Source organism: Phaenicophaeus curvirostris, chromosome 8 (assembly GCF_032191515.1).
Source record: "Phaenicophaeus curvirostris isolate KB17595 chromosome 8, BPBGC_Pcur_1.0, whole genome shotgun sequence".
Classification (NCBI taxonomy): domain Eukaryota; kingdom Metazoa; phylum Chordata; class Aves; order Cuculiformes; family Cuculidae; genus Phaenicophaeus; species Phaenicophaeus curvirostris.
Genome location: NC_091399.1, coordinates 13,686,482 through 13,707,526, shown reverse-complemented (window position 1 = coordinate 13,707,526; position 21,045 = coordinate 13,686,482). Strand labels below are relative to the sequence as shown.

General features: G+C 38.9%; 1 protein-coding gene and 1 long non-coding RNA gene across 2 annotated transcripts in view; one reads left to right on the top strand and one right to left on the bottom strand.

The window, feature by feature from the left end:
• Positions 1-745: 745 nt before the first annotated feature.
• LOC138723481 (uncharacterized) overlaps positions 746-21,045 on the bottom strand; it is a 56,287-nt gene continuing 35,987 nt past the window's right edge. The window contains exons 2-3 of the long non-coding RNA XR_011337877.1: positions 1,222-1,310; positions 746-905 (exon numbers count right to left, since the gene is read on the bottom strand). This is a non-coding gene — a long non-coding RNA (uncharacterized lncRNA). The remainder of the gene's footprint in view (positions 906-1,221; positions 1,311-21,045) is intronic.
• Positions 9,808-20,866, top strand: ATP6V1G3 (ATPase H+ transporting V1 subunit G3). Its single transcript, XM_069862555.1, has 3 exons — positions 9,808-10,132; positions 17,008-17,108; positions 20,336-20,866. Exons 1-3 carry the CDS (start codon positions 10,051-10,053, stop codon positions 20,507-20,509), a joined length of 357 nt encoding a protein of 118 aa, XP_069718656.1. The 5' UTR covers positions 9,808-10,050; the 3' UTR covers positions 20,510-20,866.

The following is a 21,045-nucleotide window of genomic DNA, read 5'->3' as shown; positions in this document are numbered from 1 at the left end:
CAACAAGAACAAAATATCCCTCTGGAAGGAACAGTCTATGGACAGTCATTTATGCTATTTTGGAGTGACACTGTCTTCTCCTCCCCCTTTCTCCCCCATAATTCCATTCTTATGAGAATCTGAAATTTTTGTGCTTTGAAACTTTTTTTTTTTAAAGTGAGGATTTCCTCCAAAGGCAGAGCCTCCTGCTACTCACCAGCTACTAAAACTGTGAGCATTAGGAGTCTGTGTAATCAATGCAGTAAATGCAATGAAACCTTCCAGCCATTTCCTAGGCTTTAAAGCCTGCCACTCTTTTGTGCAGGAGCTGTGATTTAGTAACATTACTGAAAACCATAGGCCTGAAAACATTTAACTGAGCTCTTGGTGATTCATAGCAGGAAATACAGCCTCTGGGGCCACACCATTTTCCCATTTGGGTATTAGTGCAAGCTAGAGAACTCTAGCTCTAGGAAGTATTTAGAGCCTAGATCTAGGCAGCAGTTTTCCCCCTTCACATCCCTTGAATGAATGCTAGAAATGAAACTTCACCCATTAAAGTAACATGGATGCACTGCTTGTTGCCCACTGCTGCCTACAGCTGTTAGGCAACCTTGAAAGACATCATGCAGTATAGGAAAGGACTGGGTCATCCCCACATCCTCTCTAGACCAGGACACAGATGGGCTGTCTGTAGGCTGTGTAGTAGAGGTCCTGTCGTTTCATAGTACCCGTAGTTCTAGCCTCTGGAAGCTGAGGATGCCTCACCACTAATCTGCTCCTAGGGAGCTCATGCAGACTGCTAGAAGATGAGGAATTAAAGCGTCTTTATTCTCAAATATCAGCAGGACTCAATATGCCCAAGTTATGTTCCTGTAGAGAACTCTCAAATTTCCTCCTGCAAAATTATTTTTCAGGTCAGTTTTCTAAAATAAACATAGATTCTTTGACAAGGGAATGTACTAAGATGTTATTAAGATTTGTGAGCCCAATAATAACACAACATAAATCTAGTGATAGGCACAAATACAATTTCACACAGACATTTAGTTTATTGGCAACAAGCTTATCAGATGCTGTCTGGGGAGGGAGAAAGTTCCCATAACCAAGTCATCCCTTTGTATTTTTAATCTGCAAACTTCAAAACAGCAAAAATAGAGAGAGGAAGTCAAAGTTACTGTAAAGTGTCAGGCTTCTGAAATTCTTACCACTAGTTTACCTCCCACCCTTTAATTCACATACCTATTGACACAACTTTCTATGCTGTAGAGCCTTGTTATTTCTTCGGTATCATGACTGCTGTGATAACAAGCATTCCACATTCTGCAGAACTGCAAAAACAGAAATGTGAGAGGGTCAGGAGAAAACACTGATATCAAAGACATTACAATGAGAGGAGGTAATTTATACTGGGAAATTACAGGGAAAATACAGTATTCTACCTGTAATGCTTCAAAGCAGTCCCCAGTGTCATAACATATATTCCTGGGTTTTTTCCTGCAGTATTTAGGACATAGTGTGCACATTATGAAAAATACCTGTTGCTATTAGTCAGTTTGCACAACATCCAAAAAGCTTGACACTGTAACACAGTGCAGTTATTTGATGTACACGAGTGAGTGCTTCCCCCTTCACCATACTGGAGCTCACAAGGGGAAAACGTATCTATCACCACTTCTATCCCTCTTCTTCCTAGATGAGAGTCATAAAAACAGAGCCATAGGAGCGAGCAAGCGAGTTGGCAGTGCTGCGCATGCAGGTTGATGCAGAAGCCTGCCTGAATGTCAGACTAGACATGAGGCTGAACTGCCAGCGCTTAGAGGAAGCCACTGGCACCTACAAAATATAGGCACTCCTCTCCATACTATCACAGGTTATTTCATCAAGCCAGAGTTGGGGTTTTTTTCTGGAGGCAAGGAGGAAACAAGTGGCCAAAAAGAGGTAGAAAAAGAATAATTTCTGATATTCTCAGTAGTCTGGCATAAAGCATTCACCCCTACCTAAAAAAAGTTGGAATAGTGGAATGGACAGCTGAACTAATGTAATATTCTGAATTCTAGGAGACATTTCTACAATCACTTCTGCTATTAAGAAAAGGATCTCAGGTAGCTTGGAAGGAAAAGACCCGATAGGGCACACTGACAGAATAAAAGCTATTACTTGTTAGGTCTTTACTAAGAACTTCAATGGATTTAATTTAATTTCAAGAGGGTTTTGAGAGCCAATGCTGTGTAGCCCTTTATCAAGGGTTACCTTACCATAAGCATGAGGCTTCTTTTTTTAATGTATCTTTTGAGGTTTCTCAAAGCAATGACTTTTTTTCTTTTGAGACACTTCTATTATAGCCTGTACCATGCTCTATAAGACATGTAATCCACGCCGCTTCTTCTGTTACCCATAGCATCAAAAAAAGTGCAATGCAAATATTCACAATATCCTCAGACAGAAATAGAGAATTATTTCCTGCATTCATAGGAGTCTAATCCCAATTCTTTCTCCAGCAGCTGCCTAATTCATCTTCTTACAGCTAAATTAGACAGCTATTCAGTCCTATAATAATTTCTTCAATAATAATGAAATAATTGATAATACTTTGTCTGTATTTTCATTTCTAGCAGCTTCTGTCTGAAATATATATTAACTAGAGAAAAAAATCATATTAATGTTAACCATATAAGTTAACAATATTCCATTTTATATTTAAATTATTTTTCTTTAATGTCATTCACCTTGCACTTGTGTTGACTTCAAAACATCTCCACACAGGAGCTGTGAGTGAGACACACTATGAGCCCTTTTGTGGTGGCCTCTGCTCCAAGACCCACCATTAAAAGCATAGTTCCTGTCAGAAATGCATCTTTTCAGCCTGTTGTACTTTCAGGACAAAAATACACATAGTCTTTGACCTATGTCTGGATCACCACTGCTGTTATTTTCCATCCCACGCAAAGAGCAATCTCAAAAAACACGGTGCCAAAAACGAAGCTTAGATACAAGTATCGCTCTTCCTCTGAGAAGTTGCTATGAGGGCCCCAGCTTCTCTGCAGCTAGCTCCCACCAATTTCATCTTCCTATCGAACTCACTAACTCAAGCCAGACCCGTTATCCCATGTCTTGCTCCCTCATGGGTTAGCAGGATGGCAGCTCACTGCATGACTGTCTGGGTGTCCAGCAACAGCCCTGTGGGAGGCACAAGGAGAAGGGGAGCTTTGCTGACGCCCAGGCTTTAATGTGGAACTGGTTGTCTCCCATGTGTAACCAAGAGGAGATAATCTATGTGGTGGCCTTTGGATCTGGTGGCAACAGCTTCCTGCAATGTGGAAAGCCTCACACCCTCGTGCAGTGCTGCTTTTCTGTCAGCTGCAGGCATTAGCTAGCTCAAAGCCTCCGACTGCAGTTCCCACATTTTCCTTCACAAGTTCTGCCTTAGTAACTGCATCTTAGAGAGTACTATAGGCATGAAGTAATGCTTTAAAAATGATAGTCCTGGGTTAGAAACACTGATTGGTTGTTGGACACATTATGTCCTTCCACAAAATATTCATCAAAGCTGGCTTGGAGAAAACAATTTGATGAGATCCTTGCAGTGGCACCCCTGCAAATATAAGAAAAAGCTATGAAGAAGACCTCAGATATGTTTCCTTGTCAGATAAAATAGGAAAACTCCTCACAGTAGGAAAACATGAAGTGTGCTGCACACAGACATGCTGGCATTTTATTACACTTCGCATGCAGCAGCATAAATCAACCAGCTTTTAAAGAGATCTGACATTATAAGCCAGGACACATTCAATGTGCTATAGCTGTGCTTATTTAGCTAAGCTCTGAAATTACTTAGAAGTGAAGTGTTTCGACAATCACTAATGTTGAATTTCAACCTTTTTCCCACATCTATAAGAGGAACAAATGTTTTACATAAAGCATACAGAGATCCTTATCAGCAGAATTGCTTTCTGCAAAGCAAAACTCAAAATCCTATGAGTTACTGACAGATTGGCAAAAAAAAGGTAGAGAAAAAAAATTGTGTTTACTGCCTGGAAGAGGCTTCAGAGGACGAGTCCTTCCCCCTCTAAGACAACGAACTGCCTGACATGCAAGACTTGCTACTCTTGCAGCCACATGAGGAGCAAGAGAAACAGAGAACAGAAATACCAGAGATGTTACATAAAGTGGTGAATAGGCTAAAATTAGTTAATTTTCTGATTTCTTTTATGAAGTGAGGGTAAGTATGATTTTTTTTCTTAAAACAAAAATCCTAGAAGGCACTGGAAAGTGAAGAAATAGAGATTTTAAGTCTTAATGCACAAACACGTGCTTGTGTGCACATACGTGTACAAGTGCATGTACTCGTTCCTAGTTTTAGGAACACTAGTTCAAAAGCAGGTCATAAAATAAAAAGAAAAACATCCCCATCACCTTCATAATTGTAACAAGAATATTTTACAGGGACTAGCTTAGCTAAGGTAGGATCTACTATGATCTTAAATAAAGATTGCCAGTATTTGTCATTTTTACATCTCGGGTTTGCTCCCTTACCATTCCAAATAATCATTTGCTTTATGAAGAAAAAAAAATGGTATTTTCACTAGAAGAATGAAAACTCTTCTTACTCTTTCATTCACTTTGAAAGCTGGAAAGAGACACAATGAAATGCCCGAGTAGAAAATTAAGATTTTGTCACAGGTCAGTAAATTGGTTAAATGACCTTGAACTGACACGAAGCAGCAGCACATAAGCACAGTACAGAGGACTACAGGTTCAGCCTCTCTAGGCTGCAAAGTTGAACTATTTTCTTCATGATATCTTTTTTTAATCTTGGTAATTTGAAACAGCACTGAAGTTTTCTGATGTACTACACTTGGTTTTCTTCAAGTGAATGCTGAGCTGTGACATGGATGTGAGTTGTTGGTTAGCCTACATAGTTCAAAATATACTCACAGATTCGCCACTTCCCTTCCCCTCCCCGCCTGCCTGCACACGTACACTTGGTGAGGCTGCAAACTTCTTTGGGGGAAGGCAGCAACATTAAAGATTATTCTGAGGATGTAATAAGGGAAGAGATGAGTTCTTTGTGCTGAAGAGTGGGAAAGAAGCTTGAAAATCACTGCAATGAGGGGAAAAAAATAAAAATAATTTTAAAAGATGAAACATTATTTTAAACAAAACATGGTGTGCTGGGTCTGGCTGGGATGGGGTTAATTGTTTCGTCACAGCAAGTACATTGTGGGCTTGTGACTAAAATTGTGTGATAGCACACTGACATTTTCAGCGTTGCTGAAGAGCAGATGCAGGGTATCAAAGCTTTCTTTTTTTCCTCACTCTGCCCCTCCAGGGTGCACAATGGGGTGGGCAAGAGGCTGGGAGGGGACACAGCCAGGACAACAGTGTGGACAGACCAAAGGGAAATTGTATGCCACAGAATGCCAGGCTTAGCAATAAAACTAGGGATTTGGTATTTCCAAATTAGTAACTGCTTGACTGCTTTTGCAGCACTTCATCTCCCCCCACTCCTTCCTCAATTTTTTAAGTTGTTTTTACCTTGACCCCCAAGTTTTCTTGCTTTTGCTCTTCTGATGCTCTCCCCTATGACTCTGTGAATGAGTGAGCAATCTGCTGGGTGACAATTTACTCACTGGCTGGGGGCTTTACTGGCTGGCTGGGGTGAACACACCACACATCAAAGAATAGAAAATAATCATAACCATACTGACAGTCAAGTTCTAAATAAACTTTGAAGTTCTAGAGACTTTTTTCCACTTCTTTTTTATTATTTACTCTACCTGATCTATCATATTGGTAGTGAAAAAAGGGGATACATTTGTTTTTGTTAATTTTTCTCCTGGGAGTTGAAGGGATATTTAGAAAAAAGAATAATTAAATATACAGATCACAGTAGCTGTCTGAATGCTAAATCAACTATAATTGGAAACATAAAAACTTATATTGAGACACAAGCCAAATTTCGGAAAAAAAATATGATTTGGTTTACTGATAGGTGTTCAATACAGAGTAGGCAGACTGCTATGCCAGCAGAAGTTGGAGTTGTGTCAACAGACTTGGCCAGCAGTCAACAAGCTCACTCAGACAGTATGGCAGTAACCCGCCTCTGGCAATGTTTTCATATCTATTTATCTTTGCTTACCTATTTGTTCCCATATTTTTCAGGCTTCTGGGTAAAATTCAGGCTGCTGAGGCCAACTGCACTGATGTCAACAGAGCGAGAATGTCACCATCAGGAAATGCTGTAGTGAGAACCCTAGTTTGCAGACTGAGTTACAACTTCAGTAAAAAGATTATAACTGGTTTTCTTTTAGCATACGCAAACATTGTTGAATTCAGGGAGACGAGGCCATGATTTCAAGAAATGTGATGATTTTCACTGCATACATCTTCATTTATGCCCAAAGACCTTTTGATATTAATGCTGACACGAGCCCACTACTCTTTCTCAGCATGATAGACTTCACTCCATTTTAAAGGTGCTCTATTTTCACCAGAAAAACAGTCCCCACTGTCATGTAGGAAGCTGTGCAGGTGTGCACCCTGTTTTTCCTTACTTAGACATTTCTAGAGCAACAAAACACAGGACACACTGACACACAAAAAGCATCTGCACCAGCTGCCCTGCCTGATGTGCTGCTGATTTTAACGCTTTATCAAGTCAGTGCTGCTGCTTTGAAACTGTAACCTGAATAAAATGTACTACCCAGTAGTTGTAGGAGCTCATTTGGAAAGAATATTTTTTAATAATAAAGTGATTAAAAAATGTTTGTGCTTTGGGAAATACAGCTAGAGAGGCAATGGATGGGAGACCTTCAACTTAAACACAGTTTGGTGGAAAATCTGCCTGCTGCCCTCCTACACAGAGCAGAGCCTGTGCACACTTAAACCACAATAAAAGGATGCCACAGCAATGCCTTTATTGCTCAGCGGTAGACAGACAGAGAAATTGTTACATTTGTGCCGGTAAAGCCCAATGTGAGTAAAAGCAAGAAGATGTTTTTCCAAATAAAATAATCTGGACTACCTGGGCTGAACTTACCCACTGGCCCTGACCTTCCTGCTGCAGAGAGAAGGCAGGAGCTGCACAGCCTCTGTCTGAGCTAGATGTGTCTGATTTAGAGTGTTTCTGCCAATTATGCTGTGGATAAGCAGGGGAAGTTCAGGAGACTCTCCCATCCCTTGTAAGACTTCATTTCCTTGCTCCACAGCTTTGCTTTGTGGGACCAAGAATGCCAGAATTGAGCCCATTTTTCTCTTTCTCTCAGCATGGATAACTAGAAAAGGCTCAGGAAATTCTGAGTACCAAGACAGCTGGATAAGATATTGAGAAAAAAAGGGGAGGAGTCATAAAAAAAAAAAAAATAACTGAAACACAACACTCACTTCTCTCTGCTCACTCTCCCTCTGGTAACATCTCTCCTCCTTCCCATCACCAACCACCACGTCAGCTTCTCTTCCTTAATTAAATGAGTCTGGAGCTGACGTGGAAAGAAAGCTAGTGACTACAACACACAGAAATTTCTTATAAGCTTGTGAGATGAAGTAGAAGCCTGTTTGACCAGTTGGTGGCTTAACCTACTTCATTTTAAAGAATTATCCATGAAGTGGGATAAACAGAGGTGCCATGTCAACATAGTCTGAGATCATCACCATCATCAACAGACAAGCTTTGAAATTAGTTCTAAGTGGCAGTACTTCATGTGGAGTCCAACAGGATGTGTATAAACACCAGCCAAAATAAATTACCACCTACTCCCCTGCAGAGGCGTACCAGTACCTGCCTGATGCTGGAAAATTATAAACTGAGATTTTTTTTTTTAGTCAGAAGAACACTGAAATATGTAAACTGTGACATTTGCAACTCCAATGATCAGTTAAAGAAGTATGTGACTTTTTAAATAATGGAAGAGGTTTGTAATCTGTTCAAGAGTGGCTTCCCCCCCCAAAAAAAAAAAAAACACATAGAACTATTTTCTGTGAAATTTAATTAAAATTAGCAGATTGTAAATATCAAAATTCAGATCGTTACTGAGGCCCACATAACATAATTACAGCACTGAGAACTGCTCTGAAAAAAATCAAAGAGTCTGACCCCTGATGCTTTCAGCCAAGTTCAGAAACTCGAGAAGAGTTTAGTTTCCTAGCAGTTTTGTAACATATCTTGTAGCTATGAGATTTGCTTGACGAGACCCTTTGCCTGAAATATACTTTTGATGTCTGAGACAAGCCTGACATTTCCGCTTCCTATTTAATTTTTAAGTAGCTACTGCTTTAAAGTTCTGAGACCACGTTTCCTGCCCCAAGTAAACCAAATCTCTTCATTTTTTACTTTCATTTTTCACTTCTGCTTTTCTTTGCCAGTCAGAGCTGAGCCCCAATGGCACAACAGGCTTCCTAACCCTACAGTTTCCACATTTTCTGTACAATTGATCGTTGCTTCCTTTTATATGTTTGACTAGAATAAACTTCAAGGCTATGCATTAAAATTTTCTAAAAATAGTACCACATCTGCTCTCTTGCAGCTAGAGCAGATCTCTGATTTCAGTGCTGGAAATGAGGAGCGATCTCGCAGTTTCTGGACTAAGGGAGAAGCTTGGTGACTAACATGTTGTGAGAAGTAGGCATTTTCCCAAGAGGAAGCCTGGGTGGAATTTGACTTCGTGAGACCACAAATCAGAAAACAAAAAAACTTCCCTTTCAAAGTGTAAATGCTACTGTCATTCAGAGCACAGCAACAGAGCAAGAGGCTTCTTTCTCCATTTTCCCTCAAGCCTGCAGCTATTTGGGGGAAAAAGAAAAGAAACCAACTTCACAGCAACAGTACCCGTTACCTCATTAGGATCAGGTAAGAGCCTTGCAGTAAGCAAGTGGCGTGGCACAGCTGCCCTAGGAAGCCCCGTAAAAGAAAAGGCCCTACAGCAAGGGGTATTAGCAGAGAGCACAAGGTAATTTTATATACATATTTTATAGTATATATGCAGAAATCATATATTTATATATTTATCTATATACACAATTGCAGCCAGAAAAACACACCTCAGAAGGTGATCTCTCATCCTGACACAACTGTGTCAGAAACACTTGCAATGAATATGCTTTGCTCATAGTATGAAGTATTTAAAAATAAAACCTATTTTAATTATGCATCTTGACATGACCCCCTCCTGTGCAATGGCCAGAGTCCCTTTGACAGCAGGATTTGTTGTGTTTTTAATAAGGATTCAAAATATGAACATGCTGCTTATTCATGCAGTAGCTCACAAGACACTTACTTTAGGGAACCAGATGTGCATCTACAGCCACGCTCACAGGCTCCTTTAGCTGTTGTGTCTGTGTGTTAGTAGAATATGAAACTAAGACCTAGACCACTACTCACAGCTTCCTACAGACTATATTTTAGAGCTAATACCACATCTTCCCATCCACCTCCCTCATGGCATATTAAAACTGAGAGCACACCTAAACTGCCATGTGGGTTTTTTAAACCATAGTCTCTAATGAATTCATTTGCAATTAAGATTTTTTTTTTTTAAAAAAAAAAAAGTGAGTAACACTGAGAAACACCAAACAGAAGCCTACAACCAGTTCACATATTGAACCAAATTTTTTGGTGACTGAGTCTGATTGTTCACATTGATAATAAATTTTGTTAAAAAAATAAAATTAAAAATATCCAAGAAGGTTTTTTTCCTCAGTTCCTCTGACAAGATTAACTATTTTCTGCTTCACCAACAGAACATTAAAGAAAAAAAAAATCCCCATTAAGCTACAAGCCACTTGGAGTGCTCGTCTCTCCTTTTCCCAATGTGTTAATCAGACACTTCAGCTCTTCGGTGACCCTGAGGAGGGGAAAACATTCCTTTCAACCTCACTGCTGTGTTTTTCTGATTACACTAGCAGGCTTTTTTGCCCAGCAGCAATCCGGGCACAGCCAGCTGGTTTGGTGCAATCTGGAAAGCTGTTGTAGTAGCAGACAGAACAAAAAGTATAAGGAAGAGCCTGGCGGCTGTATAAAACTCCCTCTCAGCTCCAGTCTCCACAGACGTGCACCGACCTCAAGCAATCAGCATGACCAGCCAGTCTCAGGGAATCCAGCAGCTTCTGCAGGCAGAAAAACGTGCCAAGGACAAACTGGAAGAAGCCAAAAAAAGTGAGTAGCTGGCCTGGTTTTAGTGTAGCTTTCTACTGTAAGCTTTTCAGAATTACAGTGGCTTACAGAGAAACAACATTGTTTCAACTGTGTGCATCACAGCTGTGCTGCTCCTAGTCTTTATTCTCACTTACATTAGTGCTGTGCCTTGACTGGCCAGACATTTAACCAAACCTGAACATTCAGAGTCTGCATATAATTCTGCGTGCACATATGTGCCCTATTACATTAAATAAGGTTTTCTTTGTTATATTCATCCTGTCAGCTAGATGTATTCTTGCTTTATCTCAATGCCAATAATGTCATTACAGCCTTCCTTAGGTATTTAAACTAGAAGCCTACAAACCTCTGGAGGACCAGTCTCCAAACTCTCTATTTCTTTTTATAGGTCTTGTATAAATTTTTCAGTGTTCCTCTTTACTGATGAAATCTAGCAGCTTGACTTCTAATCTTAGCTTCTTCAAAATAACTATGTGAAAACAAAGGGAGACTTAAGCACAACGACAGTAAGGAAGATAACAGTAATATCACAACAACTGTTACTACCATGATAGGTCATTCTTGTAAGTATTATTAACACAGCAAGTGATTAAATGTTCAAGTTAAAATAAACATCTTGTTTGCTGAATGCCTAAATGCCCAGAGCAAAGCATGTGTAGATATACAATAATAAATTAATATATTTTTATTCTGGTCAAATATAAGCCACAAAGTAATAACAATGAAAATAAAAATATTTCTTCTAGAATAATTTCAATTAAAAAATAATTCTCCTGGCAGTCTTTATTACCCATTTCCTTTATTTTCTGCATTCATGTCCCAGTGATTCAAATGCACAAAAGATGATGTTTGGGAATGCTGCTCCCAGCCTGAAAGCAAGGAATAATTAAGTGATTCAACAAGGTGCTCTCAGTGGGATTGTTCTTCCCTTCTCAGTAGGGTAGAGGAAACTTACTGTTCCCTGGAGCAAGAAGTAAGAAAGCACGCGGACTGGAAAGGCACAGCCCCCAGTGGAGGTAGGGGGGTTTGGTTTGAACCCAGGCTGCAGAATCAGGCCTCTAGCTACGATGGCTCAATGTTCATTCGCCTTTATATTTGGTTTTGTGGGAGTTTTTCATTTTGTTCAGTTTGCTTTTGCTTGTAAGGCCAGAAAAGTCAGATTGGCTTTTTCTAAAATAGCCGATTAAACATTAGTTTCATAAATTAAGATACTCAAAAAATGAAAACCATCACTATAACAAGAACGTAGTGACTGAAGACGAGTGTCTTGCGGAATCTGGACAAGGTTACAAGTGCATTTACTCTCCCCTGCAGAAAAACCTTGTCATCACCTCAGCCCCTCACAGTGTGCTTGTGATAAGTACAGGGCTTCTTACAGTATCTTCTAGACACTTCTGAGTCAAAAAACTTGGCTTAAACCACCACCTACACCTACCAGTGTATTAGTGTTGAGGCAGGAGGTATTCAGCAGCTACAGAAAAACAGCCATTAAGAATTATGTTACCAGTAAAGTTATTTAGAGTAAAAAAAATTTTATTGATATGCCTTTTCTTCTCTATTACTCTTAAAGACAAACTTTAAAGCATTACAGCTAATGTAACAAAATAATTATACCTAGAAAATTATTTTCAGTGTTAAAATGGTTTGTAGTGAAGCTGCAAAATAAAAATTTAAGAATTTCCATGTTGTCCTTAATTTCAATAACTTTCATAGCAATGCCGTTACAACATCTCAGGTACCTAACTACACCAGCATAATTTTAAAACTGCTGGACAAGGACAAAAGGGTTTCTTTTTGTGCCAAATCTGGTTATGCCAAGTCAGAATAACTCAAACAGTCTCTTGCCCAGAGTGATTCTGCAGCTAGATCAGCGTAAAAGATTGCATCATTTGTCTCTGGGCACATAAACTAAGACAAAAGGAAAGTCATGAAATGCAACCAGTACAGCCAGTGTAATAAATTAACCTGGGCACACACAGTTAGGAGAAACAAAGCAAGGGCATTGTGCTCACTGCAGGAAACACCAGCACAGATCCACCTGGTACCAGTTCGGATCAGCAGCTTCTGCTCAAGGTCTGACACTCTGCGGATCCAGGCTGCAAGGGAAAGCAATGAGCCCATCCGTAAAGTATTAACACAGTCCTGTCCCTGCTGAACTGTACATATGACCCCCTTTGTCACCACAAACAGCCATTGCACAACACCACTGTACAAACAAATCCAACTATTCTATTTACATTGCAAAGTGAGAAGAATGAAAGGCAGATTGTTTGTGGGACACAACCAGTCATTTTCAAGGAAATGTGTTTAGTAAAACTATTCTTACGCAAACCCTTCAGTATTTACGGTTGATACTCAAATAATCAGATCAAAATGTAGCATAAACATACATAATATTGTATATAAACAGATAATGGGCCTAGGTTTTGCTGACATATATGTAGCTATTTGTAATGCAAAATCCACTTTGGATAGCCAAAAAGTTAGCAAAGAAATAAAATCATATTTATAGATGTGAAGCAAAGCAAAAATACAGTGCTAAAACTTCTCTGTACATGCTTTTCCATACTTCTTGTTCAATAACCTTTGTCCTTCCTTGCAATATCTTTACTGTACTGGCTGATGACAGTCATATCTGACAAATTATTAATAATTTGTTAGTAAATGCACACATTCAAGGCTGAAACTCCTAATCTAATTAAACACAAACCAAAACACTCTGCAATCCTTCAGCCTTTTAAACACAGCACTGCTTTATCTATCATTTTTGCTTTAAGCATAATTCGGATCCCAGAAATAGCTAAGGATTGTCAGAGCCAAGACATCGATTCCTGAAAATCCTTTTGGGTAAAATAAGGGAGACGAATGTGTCATGAACATTGCATTTGGCAAAACTAGGTTTTTAGGGCTTAAATTTCAAGTGCCTAATAAAATTAAAACTCAGATGAAAGATTTCAGGAAATCAGATCAGAAACAAATGTTAATGAAACTAAGATATTGTAAGATATTGTAAACAGAATAATATCCATGGTGCTGTCTTGGATAATATCCAGGACAGATTTTACCTACTGAAAAAGCTATACATACTGATCAGTTATTTCTATTGTATTTTATTAAAAGTGTAAAACACTCTTCTCAAAAACGAGCCTCCCTTAATTCCATTTTGCAGACACTTTAACACTCTTGAAGACAACAGAAATGGTCCTATTTAAAGAAAATGGGATTCATATTTGGCAACTTCTTTATATGACATTATTTCTTTGCAAAAATTCATCTAGAAGACTAGTTCATACATTTGAAAACAGAAAGCCAGTCTTGGCATGGTAATTTTTGGAAAGTAAGATAACAGTCTTTGAGCAAATAAGAATGCAACATTTTTACTTTCAACTGTCTTTTACTCGCAAGATCTAAAAAATCCCAACAACCACAAAAACCTTACCAAAGCTAGTTATTTCATTAACATCACAGAAATACCTAGTAGCGTTTCTCCACGCTAATAATGCCTTGTTAGGTAAGAAAATCTGATACAGTAATGTAGTTAGGATTTGGCCAATTTAACATGGTGACTGGAAATTTATAGGCTGTCAGCTACCATAATCACGGGCAACAGCAAATGAGGAAACCAGGTATAGCAAAGCAGCTGGGCTTCAAGGATGGGAAGGAGAGACAAAAGGGTAGCAGCAAACCTGGCCCCCATAGCACGTCCTTAGGGGCAAAAGTCTCATCAAACTTGGAGCTTTCTGTACCTCACCCTTCACATCCTAGAGGAAATTGTATAGAGTTAGGTGGGTTTGCCCATCTTGTATTTCTTTCCCTCTTTTTGCATGTTTTTTTTTGCTGGATTTCAATGCTCTGCCATCCTTCAGTGTGTAAGATTTGATTCCACTTCAGCTGTGCTCTGCAGAGAATTCCATCCAGAAGATCAGGAAGACTTTGAAAAGGCAATCCTGTAATGCCCAACTAAAGTAGCAGACAAGTGGTTAATAACAGACTGATTAATTAATTTTGGTTTGCCTCTAGTGAAACAGCAGGTTAAGCTCGAGTTTCTGCTTAACTTAATCAGGTGCAGCATATGCACTATCACATATGTTGGCAGTTACTGATTCTGTCCACAACGTTGTTGAACTAGCAGTAATTTACTCACAGCTTTTCCACTTAATTAAATAGGAAGCAGCAGGTTCCTGCTGTGTCAATCCTAAAGGCAAAATGGAAAAATGAAACGGCTGCAACCTTACAGTGACACTCTATGTATTGTGCTTACTCCAGTGCACTGTCAAGAGCTGACATGTATGTATATATATACTTCTTGGTTCACTAGCTACATTGTCAGAGGCAAATGAACTGTAGTTTCACAGTTAATCTTTTTCCATTTTGTGCTTTTTAAATGGATTTCTTTATCTATCTGGTGGCCAAATATGCAACATATTTACTACAGATGGCCCCCCAGATGGAATTTGAAATTAAAATCCCACTGATTTTGAAATAATTTGCTATAGAGATCCAGTTCCTCGGCTGGTGATATTGGCAGAGCTTCAGTGCGGTCACTCCCACCCTACTTCCAGCGAATCAACCCCCAGCTCTGCTCCTAGAGGAAAACTTCATTAAAGCCTGATCAGCTCCAAATTTGCAAAGGATAAGAAGGGAATCTACAAAATATAGACCTAAACGTGGTTCTGAATTTTGTTGTCCCAGTTGATGCCAAGCTCTTACATAAATCTGCCAGTTCATGCATGCTAGTCCCAAGACTTCATACAGTGAGTGGCAGAAGCTAAGGGGATCAGCCCTTATCAAACAAACTATGGGAAAGTACACACTAGGTTTTAAACTGCCTTTCTGCCCCTTTATTAATAAGCACGGTGCCTCAGTGGCAGAAGGACTCTGAGAAATATAATTAACTAACACAAGCAAGCACTACATTGATGAACTGAATGTCAGTAAAGCTATCTAGTCCCTCAACAAGTTGCTTCTTCCTGTAAAAAGCCTTTATACAACCATGCACGCAAGGTGCACAATAAGCACACTCACAAAATCAAATAGTCCAGGAATCAAGACTTTTAAAGGAAAAACACATTACAGGCATCTCACTGCTTCTACTCACCAATCTGCAGACAATGACTTCAGAAGAAGCTGTCGATTCTGCAAATAATTACTGCTGGATTGGGCATTTTATCCAGGCTGTTGTTGAACCTCAGATGCATTGAAACCAAGTTCTTTCCTCCCAAGCTTCAGCTTTCTCATCATGCCACACTCAGTGGAAGCAAATCACTATATGCCACACCTGGCCAGGTTTCAGAAGCCCAGCACAGGTGTAACAAATCCCATGTAGCAGCCTGGAGAAAATAAACCAGAAATACTACTGCTGATCTTTCGAGCCTAGCTGGAGAATGCTCCTTAGGATTTCATTAAAGGTACTGTTTTCAACTGTCTTGCTTGAATTGAAACACATAAAAAATAAAAAAAACTCTAAACGTACAAGAATTTTCATATTAATCAGTGGTGTTAAGTAGGGGTTTACAATAAGTAAATAAATAAATATATGTTTTACACATCAGATCAAGAGGTCTTCCAGTTGCCTCTCTCATTCTTGTGATACCCTAGTCTAAGCAACTAAGCTTTTTCAGCCATCAAAGGTGTTTCTCCCATTAACAAAAGGGAGGAAGCCTATCCCCTCCCACACATAAAATCCTAGCTGTACAGCAGAAAGAAAACCCAAAAATGAGCATCAACCCAGGTATCTCAAAACTGATGTTTCAGCTTTCAATACAACAGGTTTACCACCCCATCAGTTAGAAATCTGTTGTTTTCCTCACAAAAATAGTATAGCAGAGACCTGTGGAGAGCTGTGCTATACCAACTTGTTTCATGTAAAAACTTAAGCATTATGTTCCTGTTTATCCTTTAATTCCTACCCTTTACACAGTACCCCTGCTAGACCCAGGAACTACCTTATGCCCAGTCCTGCAATGACTTGTGTGGGCATGATTTGACAAATCTGCAATGTTTTACCTAAGAAAAAGTAACTATTCACAATGAGCAAAAGTACATAAGTGAAAAAAACTGTTCAGGAGGAAGGCTCTAGTTTCTACTACAGCCTAAAATGCCACCTTACAGATCATATTCCTGTTGAAAAAGAAAAATAAAAAGAGGACTTTTTACTTACTTTTGCATTTTCTACACATTGGTAGAGAATACCATTTACCTCTTTCTTTTTCTTAAACACTCATCTCTGCTTTTAACATATATTAGGGGAGAAGGTAGGAGGAGAAGAGGACAAAGCCTGAAGGTCGCAACTCAGTTTGGTAGTGGTTAAGATGTATCTTGCTGTATTTTGGAAATCTGCCAGCTCTAAGCACAATCCAGTTGGTGTGGGATGAAGGGATGCTGGCAACCAATCAACACAGCAAATCTTACAGAATAATGTCTTTTCCCATCAGTGACAACTAAAATCTGTTATCTGGCTGTTACTATTGCAGATGAAGGAATGACAGATATTTATTGAAACACCAAGCTGTGATTAAAAAAAAAAAATAGAATAAAAGTATTCATGTGATGAGAAAATGTGTAGTTGCAAAAAGACTTCTGCTGTTAACAAACCAACAAGATTTTCATTTGATGTATGCTTTTGTAGAGGGAGTTGGTCTCAGGCAATTGGTAACTGTGTGACTGGCTTTCAATTAGAGTACCCTACCTAAATCACTTTCACTCTTCCGACCACGCTTGTGCAAATAGAATGGTCTCTTTGCAGTCTGCTGCTGACTTTGCTTGAAGCTTTGTCCATTTCACTACGCCATGTAAAATACCTCTGGTTTAGGGAGATTCATCATTTGGGATACAGTGGCAAGTGTGAAGTAAATCTCTTTTTCTTCCTCCACTAGGAAAGGGAAAGAGGCTGAAGCAGGCTAAAGAAGAAGCCATGGCTGAGATAGACCATTACCGGTTACAGAGGGAGAAGGAATTTAGAAACAAACAAACAAATGTAAGTAAAAAAACTGCACATGTTCTTCCGCAGTGTCAATGTGCTCAATGGTAAAACAAATTGCTTCAAACAGTGTTGTATGGAGACTTCTGCAAACCATATAACCTTAATTAAGAACAGAGATACCACTTCTGATGTGTCTATGCTTCATTTTGACTTCTTCAGAGGCTTTGAATACATCTGGAGAAGATATTGCGGACTTTAAGCACTAAAATTGTCCAGATTCTCTGTTTGGTTCATGCTCGTCCTTCGAAGATTTGTCTCAGGATAAGACCTCTAGGTCCTCTTTCTTTAGCTCCAAACAGTCCTCATTCCTATCTTAAAAGTGAAGGTTTCAGTGAGGTGGAGGTTTCAGTAAAAGCAAAGATTTAAAATATTTCTCTCTATTTCTGATCCCTTCTAGCTAACTTTTTTTTACCACATACAAGGTTGCATCTTTGGTGAACAGAAATTGCCAAAATTTTGGTGTTTCTCACTATGGTTCATAGTAAAAGTGGTCTAGCTGGTATTCTCATATCTGAATGACAGTACTTTTTACACATTTATGCCATTTTGCAGTTTTCTCAGGTATTTTCATGAATGTTCACAAACCATTCTCTTTTTACTTGGTGACCTTCCTCTTACATTTTTGTTCTTTTTGTTTTTCTGCCGCTAATTTTGTGCAAAGGCAAGGAAACTGCATGTGCAAAAGCAGCCTCAAAAAAAGCCAAAGAGGTCAAATAAAAACTGCTTTACAAACCTGTCATTTCGGTGACACTTCACGTAAGACATTTTCCAGCAAAGACCACAAGCCGTGGGAACAGATACGCACATAGTCTGTAACATACACTGCCAGCCCCCAGACACACTGCCACACAGCCAGACCAGGTAGAATTGTCTCATATGTATAATTTCAGATATTTACTGACAATAAAATAAAGTAAAAACACCTCTAAAATTTGTTCACCTTTTCAGTCAAGCCAGACTTCTTGTTTTAGGTCTGAAATAGCAGAAGAGAAAATGTCTTCTTTGGGGTGAACTCAATTTTTTCATCACAAACAAAATTAAAGCTGTAGGGAAAGGCCACTCTTTGCCAGCTGAAGGTTTTACACAACCAGGACAGAGCACATATTGCTCCTCAAATGACAGCATGTTGTACAAGATCATTGCTGTCCTCCTTCACGTTCCCTGACCCCATTATGTCGAACGTTTATCTACCCAGACAAATGTCATCATTATTAACCTGTGCCTGAAAGGCAGTCAGCAGCTCCAGCTAAGCCAATGCAGAGCAAAATCTGATACCCAGTTCAGTTTACTGGCTCAGGTATTCAAACACAATTAGCTTTAATTTTTTGTCACAATCTCATTTAATGCTATTCCTCCTCTTACTTTGTGTTTCTGTATCCAGACTGGGGTAAATTTTCTCATAATATGAGATGTCCCATATTAGTCCAGAACAAAAGTAACAACACCAAATAATGATTAATTTGAGGTTAGAGTGATATATTATCACTCTAATGACTTTTTTTCAAAATATACAATATTCAAGCCCAGATCTCAAACGAATTTTGCTGTTGTCTGTGGTGTGTGTACTCAAGATCTGAGATCACCAAACTGTGGAGACATGCAGCCTAGTCCTGAATTTGGTGGCTTCTAAACCAATGTAACATTTCAATGGCTTTGAAATAACACTATCATAAAAACAGTATGGGCACAGTAAGTGACAGACTCCTAAATGTCAGCAGAAATCATAGACTAAGCCAAGCATTGTCTTATTCTGACAAGAAAAAGGTCTTCAAATTTGGAAGCAGAAAAAGGAAAAAATAAATACATGTAGAAGAGTGAGAATCTGCTCTCTCCAATTACAGTATTAGCATGAACTGACAGAGCAGGTTCTCAGTCCACAGAGGCTCTTCTTGGAATTATACTTTCCTTGAGGTTTTTTCAAAAGTATTTAGTAGCTGGGTAAAATGCAACCATCTGGGATCTCTAGAAAGCTATTTTCTGCAGTAGAAAAAATCGGCTTCATAAATCTGGTCTAAGCTGTACAATCTCTCCCATGAGACCCTTCCAACTTATCTACAAGCTAAAATAAAATGCTAGCAAAAAAATAGTTACTATAGGAAACTATAATTTTTCCCAATATTTACGATTATGTTACATTTTGTATTTCTTCCAAATTGGAATGTTTTTTACATCTGGATTATGCACAGATTTCTTACTACATTGCCAAGTACTGATAAACAGAATTGCAAAGGTGATTTGTGCAAAAGATCTTAGCTCAGCTGTTTTTCCTTCTTTTAGGGACAAGGTTAGGCTGAAATCACACGAAAAATAAAAGTAATAACTACTTTCTTGTTTCTGGTCATCCTCTGGGTATCCCACTAACATCACTGGTTAGCTTCAGGTACTAGTCCACCCCAGAGAACCATGGCAGGAACAAGAAGAATATGTTACTTATTCCTATCTTACTCTGTCAACATGCAGAAATGTCTTCTGCTCTCCCCTGTGGAATTCTTTACTGGAAACCAGTTTCTCTGCTGGTGTCTGAAGGACTTTTCCATAAGGGAAGAATTTCAGGGATGTTGGGGCAATGGGGGAGGAGGGAGCAAAGTCATGGATTTGGAACTTGTGCATCTGTTTATAACATAACCTTGCTAAAAAGTTCAGCGAATCTAGAGTCAATTAAATTCTAAACGAATGTCCTGATATTAACTGTGCCAGAAGCTGTCTGGTATTACGCCAGATAAGAAAATGTAACATTGAAAGACCTTGTCTGAGGGCTGTTGAAGGTTATACATCGCTAACTGCTGAAGATATTTCAAGTACTCTGAAATGGTAATTATGCATTGTCAAGAAGGCTTCCCCATGTTTTGCTTCTTAGCCATGCTCACATTCATTCTTGGTGAGGCCAAACGAAGCACACTCGTGATAGAACTTAGTTGACTAGTCATTAAAATAGAAAACAAATTAAAATGAGCGATATAAAAGGCAAAACATATACAATGTTGTTCCCACAGTGAGCTAGGAAACTTTCATTACTTGGGAAGATTCCCATTGCCAATGAGCATATGAAAGAGTTCCCTTTAATCAAGTTTCATGCATAGAGTTCAACCTCGATCATACTCTTACTGTTAGGAAGCACTGTGACATATTTGCTTTATGTTTATGCTAGATGGTGAAGAAAAGTACAATAAACATAGTCATATATAAGCCTTGATTTTGCTCAGAGGACTTCTGCTTTTCAGGTAATGGGCTCCCAAGGTAACCTTTCTGCTAAAATAGAAGAGCAAACAACAGAAACTGTGCGAAACCTCACTAGCAGCTACCACAAGAACATGGAGAGCATGATGAAAAAGCTTTTGAACACGATATGTGACATCAACCCTGAAGTTCATCCAAACTTCAGACATGCATTTTAAGATCCATTGATGTGCTGGGAAAATGTGTTTTGTAAAAAGTAGCCTTCTTTCTTCATAAGCATAAATATTTCCTCATTTTTTTTTCTGTTTGTGTGAGAATAAAAAGAATGCTAAAGACAAAAGCACACCATTCCACATAGGCGTTTGATGTGCAAAGAATTATACAGGGTTTCGTGGGCATTTGCTGGAATGCTGTTTCCTGTTGGTAGCTAAGCTCCTGTCATTTAGACAGGGGCAAGTCAACAACAGTAGAATAAATGATTATTTGACATTAGTAACTTTTCAGTGGGGGTCTTTATTCCTTTTCTCCTCTAAAATGTTCTACAGTAGGATGTGGTGTTGCATAAAGTCTGTTTACCCCAGCCTTTATTGTACTTCAAGTCATGTGAAATAGAATATCAGGAAAACTCAAAATAAATAATTTCTGGTTTGCTTGTGACATGTAGAATGGTCAGGTTATGGAACACACAGGAACTCTGTACCTGTTGGTCAAAAAGAATGGGTCAAAACATTTTCAATTTTTACGTTAATTTAGA